General features: G+C 38.9%; 1 protein-coding gene across 1 annotated transcript in view; it reads right to left on the bottom strand.

Moving 5' to 3' along the window:
* Positions 1-1,122: 1,122 nt before the first annotated feature.
* The window catches only part of ADAMTSL1 (ADAMTS like 1), a 366,597-nt gene continuing 348,222 nt past the window's right edge, over positions 1,123-19,497 (bottom strand). The window contains exons 23-30 of the mRNA XM_053465892.1: positions 17,403-17,582; positions 16,201-16,335; positions 9,638-9,850; positions 7,322-7,511; positions 4,134-4,341; positions 2,155-2,264; positions 1,608-1,828; positions 1,123-1,295 (exon numbers count right to left, since the gene is read on the bottom strand). Of these exons, the coding sequence (XP_053321867.1) occupies positions 1,189-1,295; positions 1,608-1,828; positions 2,155-2,264; positions 4,134-4,341; positions 7,322-7,511; positions 9,638-9,850; positions 16,201-16,335; positions 17,403-17,582 (1,364 nt within the window). The 3' untranslated portion in view covers positions 1,123-1,188. The remainder of the gene's footprint in view (positions 1,296-1,607; positions 1,829-2,154; positions 2,265-4,133; positions 4,342-7,321; positions 7,512-9,637; positions 9,851-16,200; positions 16,336-17,402; positions 17,583-19,497) is intronic.

Below are 19,497 nucleotides of genomic sequence, written 5' to 3'. Positions count from 1 at the left end.
GGGACAACAGAAAACAAAGTTGCGCCGGAACATTCTATGTGGCTCGGTCTGTTTTGTTTGACATCCTGAAGATAGTATCTGCTGTCACCAAGCTTCCTCTGGCAAGCTATGAGCTCACGTCATAATAAACTCCGACTCACAGTCAGCATTGAGCGGAAAAAACCCTTACGTCATAAAAATATTACAGTAACCCAGTAATCCAGCTGCAAGAAACTATACAGTTAGCAAAGTGCGAAAACATTAAATAATTACATGCATGCTTTCATTTTTTTTCTCCTCTTAAATTGGTGCTTTTCAATTGAAATTTCATTTTTTTTCTTGACAAGCACATTTTTTTTTTCTTGTATGATATTCTCAAGCGTGATGCTCATAAAGTGCCTGAATTCAAGAAGTAATGCCGCCACTCTAGTAACGGGTAGTCAATTTAGCACACCCTTTGCCGGCAGAATCTACTTGGGAAACATTGTTTTGTCGCACACTCTAGGACATTGCCAGCCACTGTATACCACAATATGGCCGTAACCCTCGTCGTCATGAAAAGGTAAGGCGCAGTGTTCACATCTATTCAAGGACAAGACTAATAAAGTCGGCCATTTTGATTTTCTTATTTTAGTTTCCGATACATCCTTGTACTCTGACTTGCATGTTTGTTGTTTTTGCCACTATATAAAACAATGGCCCCAGATCCCTATTCCTGTTTTGTCCAACACTAGGCGTTCTGCAGTTGGAATCGAGGCGCAGTGAAAAACAGAAGGAAAGTCCAACACAAGAAAAAAAAAAATCATGTACATCTAAACTCTAATTGTGGACACCAAATGGTCCATTGTCTTTTCTTCACCACATCATGAAATCCCTTTAACCCTATTTTGTTTTAGCATCATGCTCTAGGGCTGCGTGTTTCACGTGGAGTTCATGTTGAAACAAACTGTCTTTCAAGCTTTCTCAGTAAGCTTTGTTCCCCTATGCAACCCATGACAAGCATGTGAGTGACAATTTTCTTTTTACAGCATTCTGTCTTCCAGCACAAATGGAAGAGAATCTTGTCAAGTTCCTTACAACAGCTGAAGGGCAAAAAAAATAAAATAAATAGAACCACAGGGACATTTCAGGCCTCTAAACCTGTTCTTTTTTTGTTTCTTCCAATTTTGCTTTCTTGGCTATCGCAGATAGAATCCTCCGTGTAAAATCTCATGCTTTCCCACAAGTCCCACAGCAGCGAGATTTGAACTGCGTGAGCTGACAAAGTTTTAGCTGTTTCACCTTTTCACAGTACCTTGTAGTGTCTCTGCAGTCAACTAGAAGCAGAACAAAAACAGTACAATGTCACAACTGGGCAAGGACATTTTTTTTTCGTGGGAAATATGTTATTTCATAACTCCGGTTAACGTTTGCTGAGAAAAGTTCAGTTTTTTTTAACATTTCTTGAAAACATGTTTGGTTCTCCAAGATGAACCTAGAAATATAAAAGGGAGCAGCTAAATGTTATTGAATTACACTTCCCCCCACCAATATGTACATATCCAAACTGTTCTGTTCCTTGTTTATCTCGTTATTAATGCAGGGATCTTTAATCTACATTAATATTGTCTATATATTTGAAATCATACCATTTTCACAAGGTGTGATGTTGCATCGTTGCCAGTTGGAAGGACGTGGTCTCCATGAGCACAAATGATCAGGCAGGGGCTTGTTGGTGCGGTGCTGTACACACTCTACACGCCTGGATTGGAAGCCATAGCTGCCACATGTGGCTGTACAAAGCGTCCAAGGGGAGACACGCCAGTGCACACTGCACACGTCTGACCAACAATTCTGTGTAGTCACCGGCCTGGTAAACAGAAAAATGTGTTCGTTCTCAATCAAAAACAGTCCATTAAAATGGAAACCGCAGCTTCATTAAATATTAAATTATTGAGTTTTCCTTTTCACAAAATGACATCATTAATTAACTCTTTAGATACTAGTTAAACAATCCTCTTATCCATGCGAACACAATTTTACTGTACTATTCTACTAGGTGATGTTTAGGAGACATTGGCCACCAAATCACATAATACCAGATCTTTGGTACCTTTGGCCTGGAACCCGCACTGTGTGGATTCACTTGTGTTTCTTTTTTCCAGAGATCAAAATAAAACAAAACATTGTCGTTACCTTGGCAAGCCTTGGCATTGTCCTGGAGATACAATGGTTCCTTCCCTAGTCTGACAGTATACTTGTCTGTGCTGTACAGCAGTTCTTGGTCCAACGCATGGCCCGTGGCACTATGTGTTGGGGGAAAAAAAAATCACAGCAAATTTTTAATAAAGATGTGATCACCTCTTTCATCGAATTAATATTTCTAGGTGGTGGGAAAGCATCAATTTAAGAATACCGGCAATTGTCACTAGGCAGGTAGATGCTGCTGATATCTCTGGGGCATTTACAGAAATACCGCTTGACACCTGCCCATTTTCAACAGCAATACTACACACATTGTCTATCTTTCAAGGCTCCTGCATTGCGTATTTCATTATGCACACTGCCTTGTTAAGCCATTAAAGAGCAATCTAGAACTAAGGTTATCTGGCCTTCTTAATTGCCAAGAAAAACCATCAAACCTTTCAGATTTGTAATCCTTAGAAACGTTCGTGATGCAAGTTGCTCGGAATGCAATACAGTTGTTCATTTCCATATGATGATTGTCTAAATCCCTAAACTAATAAGCCAGTCCAACACAGAATGCGTCTGCTAAAGGGAGGAACACTTTAGACAGCTTACAATTACAACAATTTCTACGCACAGGAGAAGCGCTTTACACGCTCACATTTCACACTACAAGGAACGATATAAGCAAGACAGATAGGCTTAGGTCTGTTTAACCTTTTACAATTAGGATTACAACAGCAACGATGATTTCAGCTATCGGGGGAACGCTTCCACCCATTCTCTTGGACAGCAGGATGTTAATAATATAATATTATCCACAATCTCGGAGGACATTGAAAATAAGCCTCTCTGCTCACTGCCCCTTTGCAGGAATGTTATTATAAACAAATTGAATCCTGCGTCCATTAATTTCCTGAAGCTCCATGAAACGAGGTCTAAATGAGTCCTATATGTCAAATATGACACCGGGAATATAACTTTTGTAGTTAATCTTTATAGTGTCGGATGTATAACTCTGGTATATGTAGTGCATATGGGATAATATAACCCTTCTCCCCCCCCCCCCCCCGTCACCAAGAGTCTCGTAATGTGATAACAGATTGGAAGGAGCCTGCTAATAAGTATACTATTAACTAATGCAATGTTTGTTTTATATGTTTTATTTATAGATTTAGACATAAGCATTAAGTTATATACGATTGCTATAGTGTTTTTTTTAATTATCTGAAAGAAAAAGAAGAGGGGGCTTAGGGGAGCATTAAATTAATATGTAATAGTTATTGAAATTGTGGGCCCATGGTACACAAACTAACATTTTTTGGATTATTCAGAGCAATGCAACATAGCACTAATCTTTATTATGCCCTGCAGGCCCTCATTTGGGCACGCATGATGAGGGCATTGTAATGTGGATAGGGGATTATGTGAGGAATGTATGCTAGGTTAATGCTGACCCCTACATGGGTCCCGGTGAGTCCGCGGGGCAAATCTAATGGGAACTTCAACGAAGAAGTTAAAAAAAAAGGGTTTGAATGTGACAGAAAGACAGCCGTCGTCTCCAGAGAAACATCTGCATATCATATGGGAAAGCCCCAGTGTCTGTGCTAGCACTTTCTGGTGCCTCTATAAATATAGCTGGCTCAAGAACATATGCGACAACAAATAAAATATATACCAAACAGCCCTGGGGCACATTCTGTAACATTAAAGGCTTGCTTGGGAAAACACACATTTGACAAATATGTATATATTTGTGTTTTCAATTACATATACTTGGATTTCTACTTCTACTTCTCTTTTTTTCTCCAAGCAGTATCCCATGTTTAATATAATAAAGCTGATTAAACAATACCATGATTTGGCCCGGCTCCTTATGGGCTCTGTGCCCCAGAGTCCTGCTCTCTGTAAACCCGTGTCATTTTTATTCTAGTTTTTTTTTAAACGAGACGGATCCTCGTGTCTTTGACCTCTCATACGCTTCTCACCTGTCCCCACGAAGATGCGGTCCAATCAACACACAGCTGTCTACTGCAACTCTGACTGTCAACAGGGCGCTTTGAAGATAAGGAGCAGATGTCATTGGCCACAGGCACAGAGAGCCCAACACCGGTCACCTTCTGGCAAGTCACGCGGCGGGTCTGGACACCGCCTCCACAGCTCTGAGAGCAAGATGACCAGGATGTCACCATCCACCTGAGCAGAAGACAAACCACATATTATGGCATCGAACATATGTCTACACTAGATACAGTTAATACATCCATAAAAGCACCGATGGAAACTTAGCCAGAGCCAGTCATGTGTCCTCAGGCCTTATGTGTGCTTCCAGTGCCTAAATTAGTCATGGTACCCAGCCATTTCTAGTGCTACGGCACAGTTCTACACAATGTATATTCACATCCATATTTATCATGGGCTCTTGTGCTATTTTGTACCCTGTCAGATGGAAGCTTTTTTAAAGAAAAAGTTTTAGTTTGGTAATGTATATGTGGCAGTATTTTTGTTGCAATATGGCTGCAATATATAGCACCAATTTATGCCAGCTATGCCTTGTTGTAAGCGGCAAATTATTAATTCATTCTTCTTTTGTAAGAACTTTACCAATCCGAGTTCTCATATTTTTATATGAGGATATTTAATACAAATCGAAAATATTACACTGCTAGTAAGTGTGCAAATTTCCTCCAAGATAAAACTGTTCACGAAGCATACAGCATATAGTACGTCTATTTGTAGCAAGTAATAAGTAACTCGGTCTGAAATGAAAACAGGATGCACTTAAGGATTTTGTTATTTTGCAATATAATTTCCCCTTAATGCCGGCAAAACAGCTATTTCCTCGGAGAGACATCATCATGTTAAAGTTATGGTTGAGCTGAAGTTCAGGATTAATTTGTCAGAATTATATGGCTTTCAACGCATGAACAATATTTTTTAATTCGGTTTTCTGGCAAATAGTTCTTGACTTGTTCAGTAAATTCAGCACACGCTAATAGTTATTTTTTAACATGGCTTAAATTCAATCATTTTTTTCACCTACATATTAGAAACAATATCTTGAAGAACATGTGTTGGTAGAAGGTGTTGTGTTAACAAACCAAAGAGCCAACCACCCAGCACATGCAGGTGCTGAGCTGAAAATTAAATCGCCCTCCATGGCATTGAGTTACCCTACACTATACATTTTTTCTGTCTCCCAAATTGATCATATGACATTTAAAGATTTCTAGGGCCTTAAGTGGCTGGGTTTAGGGCGTCCTATCCACAATAAAAGTTGTGAAAAATACATAAACTAACAGTCTGATGTAAAAATATATATATGGTCTCTGTGCTTTTAAACCAATGGCTGGCCAACAACACCCTCATGGTTGCCTCTTTGGAACATAAATCCATCTTTGGCAACCTGAAGTGTTGGGATGCATAGGACCCTAATCGACCTCTTAATCAGTTTACATGGTAACACCACTTCTAAGACCACTTTAATGGAGGGGGTACAAAAATGCCATTTAAGGAAGTCAGATCAAAAAAGTAGCACGACGTAAACTACAGACCCTTTTACATCACGAGTAACAATTTAATTCCAATCACATAACACACACACTTATTTAGACAAGCTCATTATTTCCGCACAGGGTGAGAAAGGTAAACGTGATTTTTATAGATGTCTTAGCTAGTCTTTTTGTGCTTTTGATATTTATTTTTATTCTGTAAATAATTTAAATATTAAAAATGCATCGCTCATCTTTTTCTCTCTCTCTCGCTCTATTTTTAAGATCTATTTTTGTTGGCTTTGACTTTGCGAGGTTATTGTTCCAGAAGAAAAAAAAAGGGAAAAAGAAAAGCAAATCTCCACTCGTTTTTGGAATTTAGAGGGCCTTAAACCTGAAAAGCTGTTGTGAGTTATCTGACTGTTACAGCCTATTTTTTTTTCTTTTAAATTGTCATTGTTTTTTTCTTAAGACTTAGGTCAAGCCAGGACAAGATCAGCATGATTCCTTCAACACTGCTGTATGATATAAATCTCTCCCGCTTAGTATGTGGTATTATAAACATGCAAGCGGGGGGAAAAACCAGTACTAAAAATGCCACCCTTTGTTATGACACACAGATCAATACTGTTGCCCCTGAAAGCAAGATGGAGAAGTGTAGTCATTTATCATTATTTTGTGCACCGTGTAGTGACAGCCCTCATGCAGCTACAGCAGGGTCACTGGCAAGGGAAAAGACCTCCTGGCTGTTAAAGCCGATTTATGGTTTACACCAAGTCCAGAGAGCAATGGAATCAACATCTGCGCGGCTTGCATGAAAACATACATTCCAGCTTATACGGAGCAGGTTTTCTTAGACCTCAGGAAGTGGATCGAGGCCCATAAATTATTTCTTTCGAAATGTTTCTGTCAACACATGGGACTGCCAATCTTAATGAGAATCGCCTGGCGCTTGGGTTTATTTATCACACATATATTTATGGCGTGAAGAGAGAATAAGGAAGAAATGGCCTTTGCCTCCTTTGGCCTCTCAGGAAAGTACGTGGGTCACTGGGGCTAAAGTTGGGTTGAAATAAAAACGTCCTCAATCTGAACTCACTTCCAAAGGTACCATGCATAGCCTGCAAGCTTGATGGCGTGAGATGTCACATGGAAGAGCGCTGCTGGGGTTCTCATCAACAAAGAAGAGCACTAAGCGTCCAGAGGAAAAGGGAATAGTAAAATGTGGGCACAGAATCATAGAGAACATTTCTCTTTAAAACTACCTATAGCATTTTAGTTATTGTTTTAGAGTTATTTTGTTCAACTGCAAGGGATTATTTTGTCTAAACTCTAAATTGGCATTCTCCAGGGGTTGAGTCACTGAAAACGGTAAGTCACAAATTCACAGATTGATGCGCGTGCTTCTGCATTACAAAAAATGTAATTTGAAAGCAACTTGCAGCAACCAAATTTTTCCTAAATGTTGCAAGCTCCATTTTATCATGTACAAGCTGTGCCTATTCAACATTGTGATCTGAATCGTATAACTTCTCTTTAAAAACGCAGTAAATACATCAACCGTGGTACTACGTCCACTCTTACAACCGTGCATAGTCGTCCAACTCATCCAATAAACAGCCATCATTCCTTTGCTTTCTTATAAAAGAACTGGAACAAAGAAAAATATTAAGCATAATACAAACCTAGGTGGACAATCTCTTCTGTTGCAGGCAACAGGCTTTAGGTTAGGCTTGGGCTTTTCAGAACAGTAGGACACATTCACCTCTTCTTTGCCCAGTACGCATCTTAACTGTGGATGTTGGATGCCTCTGTTTCCGCATGAAGCTGTACATGGTACCAGACTGACCACAGACCACTGGTATTCTGCCGATTCTGTTGCCGTAAAATTAAAGGGAGATCATGAAGGATAAAGCTACATTTCTGCAAAAAGACACAGCTGGAAATGCGAAATACTGCATCCTGTAATTAGAACATCCTAAATTCCAAGACCATTATCCTTTTTTGTAAAAAAAACCAGTCCTGATATTAACTGCTGTCATATAACACATCTTGTAGTTTACAAAAAAACTACAGCTAGTAGGCTACTCAAAACTACAGCTTCAAAGTAAAACATGACTCCCTACGGCTGCAGCTCTTATTCACCCAAAGTGCTACAAGTACAATACAAAATAATGTTACTGTTACCTACGCAGCTTTTAACATCATTAAATCCATTTATTAGAACTACCTGGACTATGTTGTTTTCCAACGAATGTAATATTTTTGGGATTCAATGTCCCCAGTTAATAGGCTCGTTTTAGACTATGGCTTCTTGAACCAGCATATTTCCTCCTTAGAAATATGTCTGCACTGTGTTTAACCCCTCTATGTATTTGAAGGTTTCTATTATACACCCTCGTTCTCGTTTGTTTCCCCTTTGTGCTATACATGTTGAAAGCCCTCAGTCTTTCCTGAAGATTTTCCCATCCAGTAAAGCAATCCCCAATTTTAATAGCTCTTCTTTGAAACTTGTAGGCATAACCACCCTTTTATCTGCTACTAATGCCTCTGGCTAAGCAATCAAGCAGGGTGCATGTACTGCTGCTTTGTTCCATTGCGTGCCGTACTCAGAAGTGCCTTTAACTCTGTATCCTAACTGCATTATTTTGCATTTATCCCACCTAAATGATTTCATATTTGGCTTCGAGTGTACACTTTTGACTCTGGATTTGGGGGCACCTACAATAAATGTACCTCGTGAATGCAAAGACATTTTGGGATGGATGAATACATTCTTGGAACAATTTATGGATCTCTCTCGATAACTGTAATCCTCTAAATACTCTGTACATAGGCTATGGAGAAACATTATCTCCGGCTACAAGCAAAAGATATACACAGGGGAATCACATATCACTACGTCTCTATATCATTCTATGGGACAACCTTTCCAAAATTAGCAACAGATGAAATCTGCCAGTGCACCTTGAATACATTTCATCAAGCCTTCTTTAAGATATTGTATTAACTATTGATGGACTGCCTATTTCTATTGAAATAAAAACGGTTTGTCCAAATAGCGTAAGCATTTTTCTTTTCAAAACACTCATTTTATCCAAAAATCAAGTCAAGTCAGCTTAGAACTAATTGCTAACTACAGTGTCCTTGGTTTAAAAGATTTAAAACAGGAGACATAGGGAAATCAAATACATGAGCATTCCTTAGAGTCTTGGAAATGGCTCATGGAATAACCCACTTTGTTAAACCAATTTGTTTTATAATATGCAAATGTTGCATCAACAGTCAAATGGGTTTATTTGTCGAACTATAACTTAGCAGTTATAATTTAACTCGCAGACTTATTATTATGAAGGGACAAACCCGGTGAGTTTGTTATGCCAGTGAGAGGACAAGCAATCTCAACAATTTAATTTCACTATGCTAGTTCCATTGAGAAGAGGATGCTCGTCAGGTTTGGCTGTTCATAGTAAAATCCAATAATAGTGGGCTGTGCTGAAACAACAGGTTTTCTGGGAGTGGAGTAAATTAGGTGTACAGGGAACCCTGTCATGGAACATTAAGCAGGTCAGACACGTATATCGTTATATGGTTTAATTAGCTGCATTAACATCATTAGCAGCTATCATGTACCTTCTACACCTACAACAGAGGTTCATTTGACTACCCTTACTATTGAGCACTTGGCAGCCAATGACTCCTTCTTAGGGCCTTAGAGTCCTCATTTCACACCACTCATCTCTCCCTCCATCATTCCTAGCTGGTCCTTTTTATCTCTTCTTCTCCCCAACATTTACTGCAGTACACCCATGTCTCACCACTCTCTCTGCACATTCTTTAAGTTCACACTTTAGTTTTTTAATTTATAACTACCTTTTTTGGATGCCCTATTAGCCGTTATATTTTAATACTCATGCTTTATTGGAATTGGGACTTTAATTTTAATAATAAACACTTCTGCAAAAGGCAGTGATAAATGTGGTATGAGCTTGTATGTGTACCTTGGACTGATATAGAGGCCTTTTGTCGAAGGGATTCCGATGGGTTATTAATAACGCAGCTATATTCTCCTTGGTGATCCTTGCTCAGGTTGTAAAGTCGAAGAATCTGACCGTTTTCCAGTGGTTCATATGTCAGCTTTGATCTTGTGCCCAGAGGTTGATTCCTGTGAAACCAGGTGATATTAGGAATGGAGTCTTCTTTCACCGGACATCCTGTTGAAGAAATAAAAAGAACTTTGAATTACAAGTATATCTTTAGGAAACAAACAACTTTTTTCAGAGTATCCTGTGCCTTATCAGACTATATTTATGGTGCCCAGTTGTACAGAACAGGTATTATTTGTCTAATCCATATCTGTACTTAATAATTACTGATCGTAACAGAGACCAATCTGTGCAAGACTTCCAGAGATAGTCATAAGGAACTGTTAATATGGACATGCTGAATCGGGCCCAAGTCAAATTGCATTTCTGTATCTTTGCTGTGTCTTACATGCACATTTGGAACTTTGAAGAATAAAGTAATTCTGCTTCCTGGTATTACTTAGCTAGAAAAAAAGAACACTTCACAATAAATGTTGTTTGATGATTAGTCCACGTTCCAACCGAGTAGGCTTGGGTGCCAATGAGTTTCTACTTTTCTACTTTATGTAAGTTGATGCTTTGCCATACAATCTTAAATAATTCTTATTGATTGGAACCACATGATATGGTTACTTGTTAGGGCTGTATTTGTTAAAATGCCATAGAGACCCAAAATGAGGTTAAATAGACCATAATGCGTATTATTATTTGTGTTTCATAAAATGCTTCACTGTTACTGTAATACAGAGGCAGGCCCCGAAACAGTTGAGGAGCACTGCTGCGTTAATCCATGATAAAGAGATGCTGACAGGAAAAACTTAAGGTACAACATGTGGTTTCTAGTATGAATGCTCAACACACAAAGTGCACAATAATCCCCTTGACCTGCGTGCTCACCTTTCCCTGGGATAAACTTGTCAGTACACTGATGAATCTCAGATGCATTACGTATCCACAGAATGCCATCACTTTGGCTCAATATACTAAACAGATACAGATCGACAGAGACACCAAAACAAGTGGTAACATTGTCTGCTCCGACAGTGTGAATCACGGTACCTAGAGGCATATGTTAGACAGCATGTTCATCCATGCTCTACCTCTGCTAACCATCAGAAATGACTAGAGATACAGACAGATACCGCATAGAATGTGTATGAGCTAATGTTACAGATATATAAAAGTACATGTGTACTTCACACACACTCTTGATTCAGTATATGTTTACATCATCCCTGAGGCAACTCGGTGTCCTTAACTCTACTATTCTCACTTTCTCTCCGTGTTCTTTGTGTGTTATGTAGTGTTGCCAGGTGATTGATGGAAGAATTGATTTCTAGAGTAAGAAGCTTAGAACACGAGTAATCTCATTTTATGGTATCTACTGTGCTACTGAATGAAAAACGAAAATGCTGCTGGGTGCTAATCAGGCTCCCTGACAATGTTCTATCTTGTGTTTGATGTAACCAGCAGAGAAAGCACTTACCCACCACCACAGGATCTGGGTTACACCGTTCTCGCCTGTTATACAGTACACTGTTATAAACTGGCTGGCTTATAGTAGTTAGGTTTGTTTAAAAAGCTTCTTGCATGCGGTATAAATGGCCTACAATCCCAGTGGGCCCTTGTATGAGCATATGGGTACCAAGCCACTAACACACCCGGGAATCAACAGTATATTTTTAGAAACAAAAATGACTCCACATAGAACAATTAATGTCTGTCTAAAGTATTTACATTTTAGGTGCCCTGCTATCCCCTAGGGCAGGGGTAGGCAACCTTCGGCACTCCAGATGTTGTGAACTACATTTCCCTTGATGCTTTGCCAGCATTATGACGAGCATTATGGGAGATGTAGTCCACAACATCAGGAGTGCCGAAGGTTGCCTACCCCTACCCAAGAGGAAATAAATAACACAAGGTGCTGTAGACCACAGGTAGCAGTAGATAGAAGTATCACCAATTTCCACCCAGGTGAAATGTTGCCTACAGCTGTATCTCCTGTACCCAGAGAGACATTTTACTGACCGGATTTCTAAATATGATTGGTAGAGTGTTTCGCTTAGTAATGATAACTTCTTCATAATAACAAAATTCTACCTAGGTAAACTTGCACCACATAAAAAGACTGCCATAAACTCTAGTAATCAGATATGAAAATAACACATTTTCAAATAAAATGTATGCAGCTTCTTCTAAACCATCATGAGGATTGTAAAACACATGATAAGCTTAAAACTACAGGGCTCAGATCCAAGTCAAACATTCTGTACAAAACAGAACATTCACTATATAAAAGTATTGGGACACCTGACCATTACACCAACAGGGACTTTTATGACATTGCATTCTATTACATAGATATGTAGTTGGTCCCCTCTTTTGAAGCTATAACAGCTTCCACTCCTCTGGGAAGGCTTTCCACAGGATTTTGGAGTGTTCCTTTGGGAATTTTTACTCATTCAACCAGTAGAGCATTTGTCAGGTCAGGCAGTGTTAAGAAAGCCTGGCTCGCAATCTCCACTCCAGTTCACTCCAAGGTTGTTCTATAGGGTAAATGTCAGGGCTCTGTGGGAGCCAGTCAAGTCCTTCCACATCAAGCTCATCCAACTCATTCCAGTCATGCTGGAACAGAAAAGGGCCTTCCCCAAGTTGTCTCCACAATACCAGTATATTCTGGCTGGAAATCTGAGGCTGGAACACACTAAGAAGGAACACAGAGAACTGCAGGATGAAGATGCTGTGAGATGACGACATCTGTGAGACTGGACCAGGAAGAGAGTGGTAAAATCACCTTTATTCAAACCAGGGAGGAACATGTATACAGCAGACCAGGTGAAGCAGGAGGTGAAACGCATTGTGGAAGAGCATTAAGGACAGTCTATCACAAGTTGTAGAACCGTGTGCCATACATAGAGACAATGAGGGGGAGGACTACCAGGACTTTTAAAATACACACTATTTTTTTCCTTGTATACTTTGTTGGGTTGATTTTAACAGTTTAGAAAATAAATGTGATTTTACTGCATCCTTGGATTTCCAAACATTTGGAGTACTACAGCTGCTACCTGCTTCAAAGAAGGCACAAGCCACAACATATGCAATAAATCCTGTTTACTTGAGAATGGAGATGGGAATAATGCGACATCTCATATTTGACAGAGAAACCTGAGAGGCCTAATTAGATGCACTGAATATAGGAAGCGGTATACTGCTCATGGAAGATTAAGTGCAATACATCTATTCTCCATACATATGTAAAGCTGATATACGTTTGGAGATTCAACTTCTTACAGAGTGTTTCTACTGCTGGACATTACTTCATTATTTTAGCGCACATCTTCTATTTTAGATACATTTTGATCCTTTCTAAGTTTCATTGCCTTGTAAAATTCTGCAGCAGTCTCACTCAGTTCCCATGGCAGTGATTCTCAGTTGAAAATAAGAAAAATCATTATACGATCTGGCAGCTCTTATTGAAATGGGTGCCAATGATGATGAATTTGAATTACAAACACGACTTAACACCAGGGGCAGGCTGGCCGGGGGGAGAATCTCCCTGGGCCGGTTAAAAATTTTGAACCGGTACAGGGAGGCAGAAACACAGCGGGAACATGTAGCGCAAGGTTACTTGACCCGGTGGTGAAATTGAGGTTGTTCGTTCACAGAGAGAAAGCTGCCAGTGAGGTAAAGGGAGTGCAAGAGGGAGGAAGTGAGTGAGAGGGTAAGGTAGGGAAGGTCTATGTATGTATATACATATATTAAAATGAGAATGTATGTATAAGTGTGTGTGTGTTAACATAAATGTGTAAGTATTTGTGTGTGTGAGCATGAATGTGTATGTGTGTGTTAGCACTGACGTGCTTGTGTCACCGTGTGTTATCATGGATATGTAAGTGTTATCATGGATGCGTATGTGTAAGTGTTTGTGTGTTAACATGGATGTGTATGTGTAAATAGTGTGAGAGGAAGTTTGTTAGCATGAGGGTGTAAGTGTGTGAGCATGAATGTGTATGTGTGAGAGGGAGCGTGTTTTAACATTAATGCGCGTGTCAGTGAGTATGAGTTAGTGTATGTGTAAGCATGTTTATGTGTGTTAGTGTGTATGTTTGCTTAAGTGTGTGTACATATGTGTGCCAGTGCTTTGTTTCCTTGCCCCCCCGGGCGAGAAGGTGCCCGCCTTCCCCTTCTAAACATCAAAGGTACAGTAATGCTAAACAGAATAATGCTCATATTGTGAGAAGCGGATAATACTTATTTTTGTAAATTGTTTTGCTGTACATGCTACACACATTTACAGACTATTTCTGTATGTGTCGCTTCCATTATTCATTGCTCTTACTTGAGCCACCTCCTTCCCTCTTGAGCACCATAGAATGTGTCCTTCCCAAAATAAAAGCTTAAAAATACAAAACAAGGAAATTATGAAAGATAATTATACTTGGAGGCTGGCCATGTGATTCTGTGATAATTCTCTTTGCGAGGGGTTTTAATCTAAATTAATATCTTCTTATCTTGTTTATCGTTGCTCCTTTCTCCCCCAAACCTAAGCCTTTTGATGTATTCAATCAACAATGAAGTGAGTAATTATTTGTGTCATCAAGGAATTAATTGTTTAATGAGCACGTTAAACATAATTTAGACATTATTAATGTCCAGGAGAAATTGTTAAATCCCATGAGAGCACTTGACGGCAAGATTACACATATATGTATATAGCAAAACACTGCAGTGACCCGAAGGTAAACTTTCAGGCTACATGAACGGCTTACAGAGCTATTGCAGAACACGGCTTTACTATTTACACTATAGCATTTCAACAGTTCATGTTAGGGATGTTGGTAAAGTCAATAAAATAAAAAGTAAAATCAACACCAGACAAACGGCCCCATTCTCCAAAGACGTGTATAATTTTTGAAAGAGCCTGAAAGGGAAATTAAACACAAAATACCAGCTTACTCAACATGAAAAAGCATTTGAGTGGACTGCTGCAATCGTATACAATGTTCCATTGTGTGCACAGAGCAAAACACCATTTAAAGCACTACAAGAAGAGCAACATGATGTATCGATCAAGAGAAAAAAAATGTAAATGTGCCCTCTGTGAAATCAGTAGGACTAAACCATAACACGCTAAGGCTTTACCGCTATGGATTTACGGGCCACGCAGGCAGATCAACACATTTTGCAGAAAAAAAGGCGCATGAAATGTCTTGCGTGCTCTAAAATGTCACTACTTATGGGGTATTCTCCAAGATAACAAACACTGAAGAGTGTCACACTTGTACGTAAGGTTCCAGGGAGAGAAAATCACAAGAAACGCATCCAGAAGTTAGGCTCTTGCAAAAATAATAATACAACAAATATACGCAAGAAGCTAAAGAAAAACATATCACAACACACTTTCATGCCAAGAGAACACAGCTGCAAGCCCCCTGCACACACTCCTTTTCCTGGGCTTCTAAGTGACTTTAGACCCTAAAATAAGTCTGTAGTGCATTCCCAAAGCCGATGATAGGTAACTACAATTAGAGATGGGCTGAATGGCCAACGGTACATAGGTAACAGACAGAGTTTGGTAGCGACATGAAACACAGCCAAAGTTGCGAACATTGTCTACACATTTATGACTACTCAAACTGCATACAAGAAGAACATTGCCAAAGTGAAAAAACCATCAATGTTACCTATACTCCTGTGTAACAAACACTACTTGCAGATTGGGTGTCAGTAACCAATAATAATTCTTTGTGACAATAATGGCCCAAGTTAGCTTGAGGTCAGCTTTGGCTATCAATGGGCTTTAGAAAATAAGCCCCTGTAGCAAAATATCGAGTAAGTGATATGCAGTCCGTTCCTCTACTGTAGGAGCACCATGGAATCTATAAATAAACGTAATGTTATGTAAACCGTGGGTAGCACACGTTTACCGTCCCATTTCAAAAGAAAATATAAATAAAATGATGTCGTGAACCAAAGTAACCTGACCTGGATTAAAAAGTTAAACAAAGCAACCTACTAATGGCCTCTTACATAATTGGTCCTTCTGGAGGCATAGACTTTTAAACAACGGCGTAAAAGATGGTTGACATGGAATCTATCCATAAATCCAATTATCCTAGAGTCAAGATCCATAAAAACATATTACTCAGATACCTGAGTACGACTATAAGGGGGTGGAAATGAGCTCATTTTTCATACAAAGTACTTCCAATTATTCTAGGGGAACTTAAAAAGACTATTCTTTGGTATGTCCTCAGCAATCATTACTGCACTGATGGAATTTACCTTCTTGAATCTGAATTCTGTTTCTGACTAACCATTAAATAATTAACACGTATTATCACATGCCACTAACGCAATGGGATCAGGTCTAAATATTCAATCCTACATTAAGTTTGGCAGATGGAGGGGTAGTAAAATCAGCCAGCCTTTGTATAACCATACTAAAAAAAACCCACAGATATCATCTTACGCACCTATCAGGGCTGAGCCCCCGAGATTAACCTGGAGTGTGTTTCCATTCTGAGATGTCAGCACATATGGTTCTCCTGGCACAAGTTCAGCAAACAGCATTTGTAGACGATCTACTCCATAGGTGTCGTGGGACAGACCTGGGGGATGTTTAAAACCATTATGGGTGAATGCCAACATCAGCCTGTCATTGGGGTCACATATTAAAACGGTGTATGAATTTCAGCTGTATTAATATTTAGCCATCAAAAGCTGCTAATCACAAAATGAGGGCATTTTAACCATTACTGCACAATGAACGTATGGCTTTTTAAACAGTGCCATATTCCTTTTAGAATAGGCTTAAATAGTGCAAGAGGGGTTTTCTGTTCCTGTTAAATGATTTGTTGTTGGTATTGCAAACCGTATGACACACATACACACACCTACTCCTGACATACCCCCAGTCAAGGAACTTAAGGTTTATACCCCCTTAAAAAATACACCTTGCCACTAAATTTTTTTTTTATTTAAAAAAAAAAAGTGAGAATTGAACAGAGCTTATGGACACAACCAACGCCTGTATTATTGGAGACGGGGTCTGTTATGAACAGAAGGGTGAAGGCAAGTAGGAAGAAGTAAGCATCTCTTAATGACTATGCAGACTTTACTGTTGATAGGAGTACTATATTTGTGATAGGATTCGGATCTTAGATCAGTCCTTGGTCTGGTCTTAGAATGAGCCTAACATTATTCCCATCTTATATCTGTTTCAATTCCCTCGCTAGATTCACATCTACAATTTCAGAAGGGAGGCTGTTCCATTTATCTACCACCCTTGCACTAAAGGAAAACAATCTAGTTTTAGATTATTGTTCTAACATATCGCCTCTTTTGAAATAAATGTTCCTCCTGTACTTTGTGAACACATTATACTTTAACACATTATACTTAAGGTGTCTTTATAACCAAATCCATAGAAGGATTCATCAGAATGTGCATTCTGAGAACATTCGCTCTGTTTACTATGTACCTTAATATGCATTAATTGTCAGTGGGGCTGTTTGGGGCAGTGGACTGTCCCTTTAAGAGTAAAACATATGGTTAATTGCACTATAATTTAAAGCTTATATTACAATAATTTGTTCTCATTGTAAACCAAATGACTTTTGAAGTGTCTCTGGAACACTCAAAAATCTGATGCCAGTTGAGTACACCTTGAGCTTACCTGTAACGTGAAGCTGGGTAGATTCGGACACTTCTCCATGCACGTTGGATGCTCTACACGTGTAGAGTCCCTGATCCAACTCGGTTACATTCCCAATGGATAGATACGAGTCGCTCACATGGGAGGCAGGGTGCAATCTGCTCTTATTTCTGTACCAAGAAACCTCCGCTTCGGGAAGTCCTACAAGAGAAACATTACCCATTCCAAATTATTGGCAGGAACACAACAATGCATCTTTTTCCACAAGAATAATATTCAGTGCTGCCATTAGATTGAAAATCATTATATCTAATTTGAAAAGCGTCTCATGTTGTCGGTACCACCATAAAGGCTACTATTTTTAAATATACACAGACAGAAACTCAATATCCACCTTAACCAACTCAGTGCCAGAATGGTAAGGATCATACGATCTTCTGCCCATAACATGCTTGTTTCTACATTTTGAACATGCAAAAAGAAACAAAATTATCTCTGTCTCTATTGAACACATCTAAGATGACTTTTACAGCTTCACCACTAGGTGGCGAGAGTACATTAGCCTCTGCACGTTTACCCCCGAGAAGCAGCTTCTCATATATACTGTATATATATATATATGTATGTATATATATATATATATATACAGTATATATATATATATATATATATATACATATATATATATATATATACATATATATATATATATATATATATATACATATTACTTTTGTTAATTGTACTTAACTCTACAACTCCTATGCAGTTGGTTATGGCACAGTAGGTGGCGCTTAAAAGCAATGAGATTGATTAGAATAAATGCTGTAAACATTTAGAAATGCTCATTCTGATTAATTATTTTGTGCAGATGAAGTCATATAATCAAGTACCCATTTTGCCCATACTATCGGTACCAAGAGCCAGAAATCAGGGCGCCTTCCTATGGACAAATGTGCCACATTTCCAAACCGCTTTAAATGTCCTTTTTCATTTACTCTTTTTAACTGCGGTATAAAAAAACCCTGGGCCAAATACACCTTATGGTTTACCCCATCAATGTATGTATCATGCAAGCTGCATTCAATGAAAGCCACGTTCTTAGAAGTGCTCAATAATAAGAGATTACGACCGCAAATTAAAAACAGATCTCTTGGTTGACGCACGAATGATGAAGATGGCTTCAGTTGCCCTAAAATGGAAAGTCCATGATGCTATTGTAACCTCCTGGGTTACACAATATTATCAACGTCATAATGAGATCTTCTCCTTCAGCTTATCAAAGCTTGTCAACAGCCTGGCTATTTGACTGTCTCCTCGCACTGGTATAGGAGCCAAATGTCATATTTGTATATTGCAGCTCATACTTCACTCCGATACTCACCCAGTGTATACTGTCTGCATAGAACACATCATAAAACGTCATGTCTACACTTTCCCATTGGAGACCATGCTGATCCCAGCCCTGGCATAACTCAAAATCTTGGAAGAAGATGTCTCATGGACATGTTTGAACAATGAGCACGCTGAACCCTGGGCCATATGCTGATAAGGGTGCTGCATCATATGAGGAGTATGTGTTCACAAGGATTTTAATGGTGTAATTACATTATGCATGCAGAAATTTTGTAGTTCAGAGAAGGTTCTAAAATACACCAGTTTATAAAGACCGAGAGAAATTACTCAAATGAAGGAAAAAGTTTCGTTTTCTGGTGACAGGCCAACTGCGAAAGACAATTTTCTGCCTTGGATGATGCATTAACTACTACAAGAGACTGTTTTCTTCAACCAAGAGGTGGCTTGATGTCCAGAAGCAAGAAGCAACATAAGGTCTATAAGGTTAACTTTTAAATGACACTGATTTCCAGACAAAAAGCACAAGCTCTAGGATGTTTCAATAAAAAAGGTATGCTAAAGGCTGCAACAGCGACAGTTTTCTTTTACATACATAATGGAGAACCTATAGGAGAGTTATCAGGTCTACACAGTAGAATCAGAAGGTAAGCCAAGTCTTTTTAATCCCACTGCATATTTTTGGATTCCCATATCCTTCTTAACAAACACATTTTAAAAGGTTTATTAGATATTATATATTTTTAACTTTTTCCCTATACTG

The sequence above is a fragment of the Spea bombifrons genome, chromosome 1 (genome assembly GCF_027358695.1).
Source record: "Spea bombifrons isolate aSpeBom1 chromosome 1, aSpeBom1.2.pri, whole genome shotgun sequence".
NCBI lineage: Eukaryota > Metazoa > Chordata > Amphibia > Anura > Pelobatidae > Spea > Spea bombifrons.
Note: the sequence above shows the minus strand (reverse complement) of the source record. Positions and strands in the feature narration are given on the sequence as shown.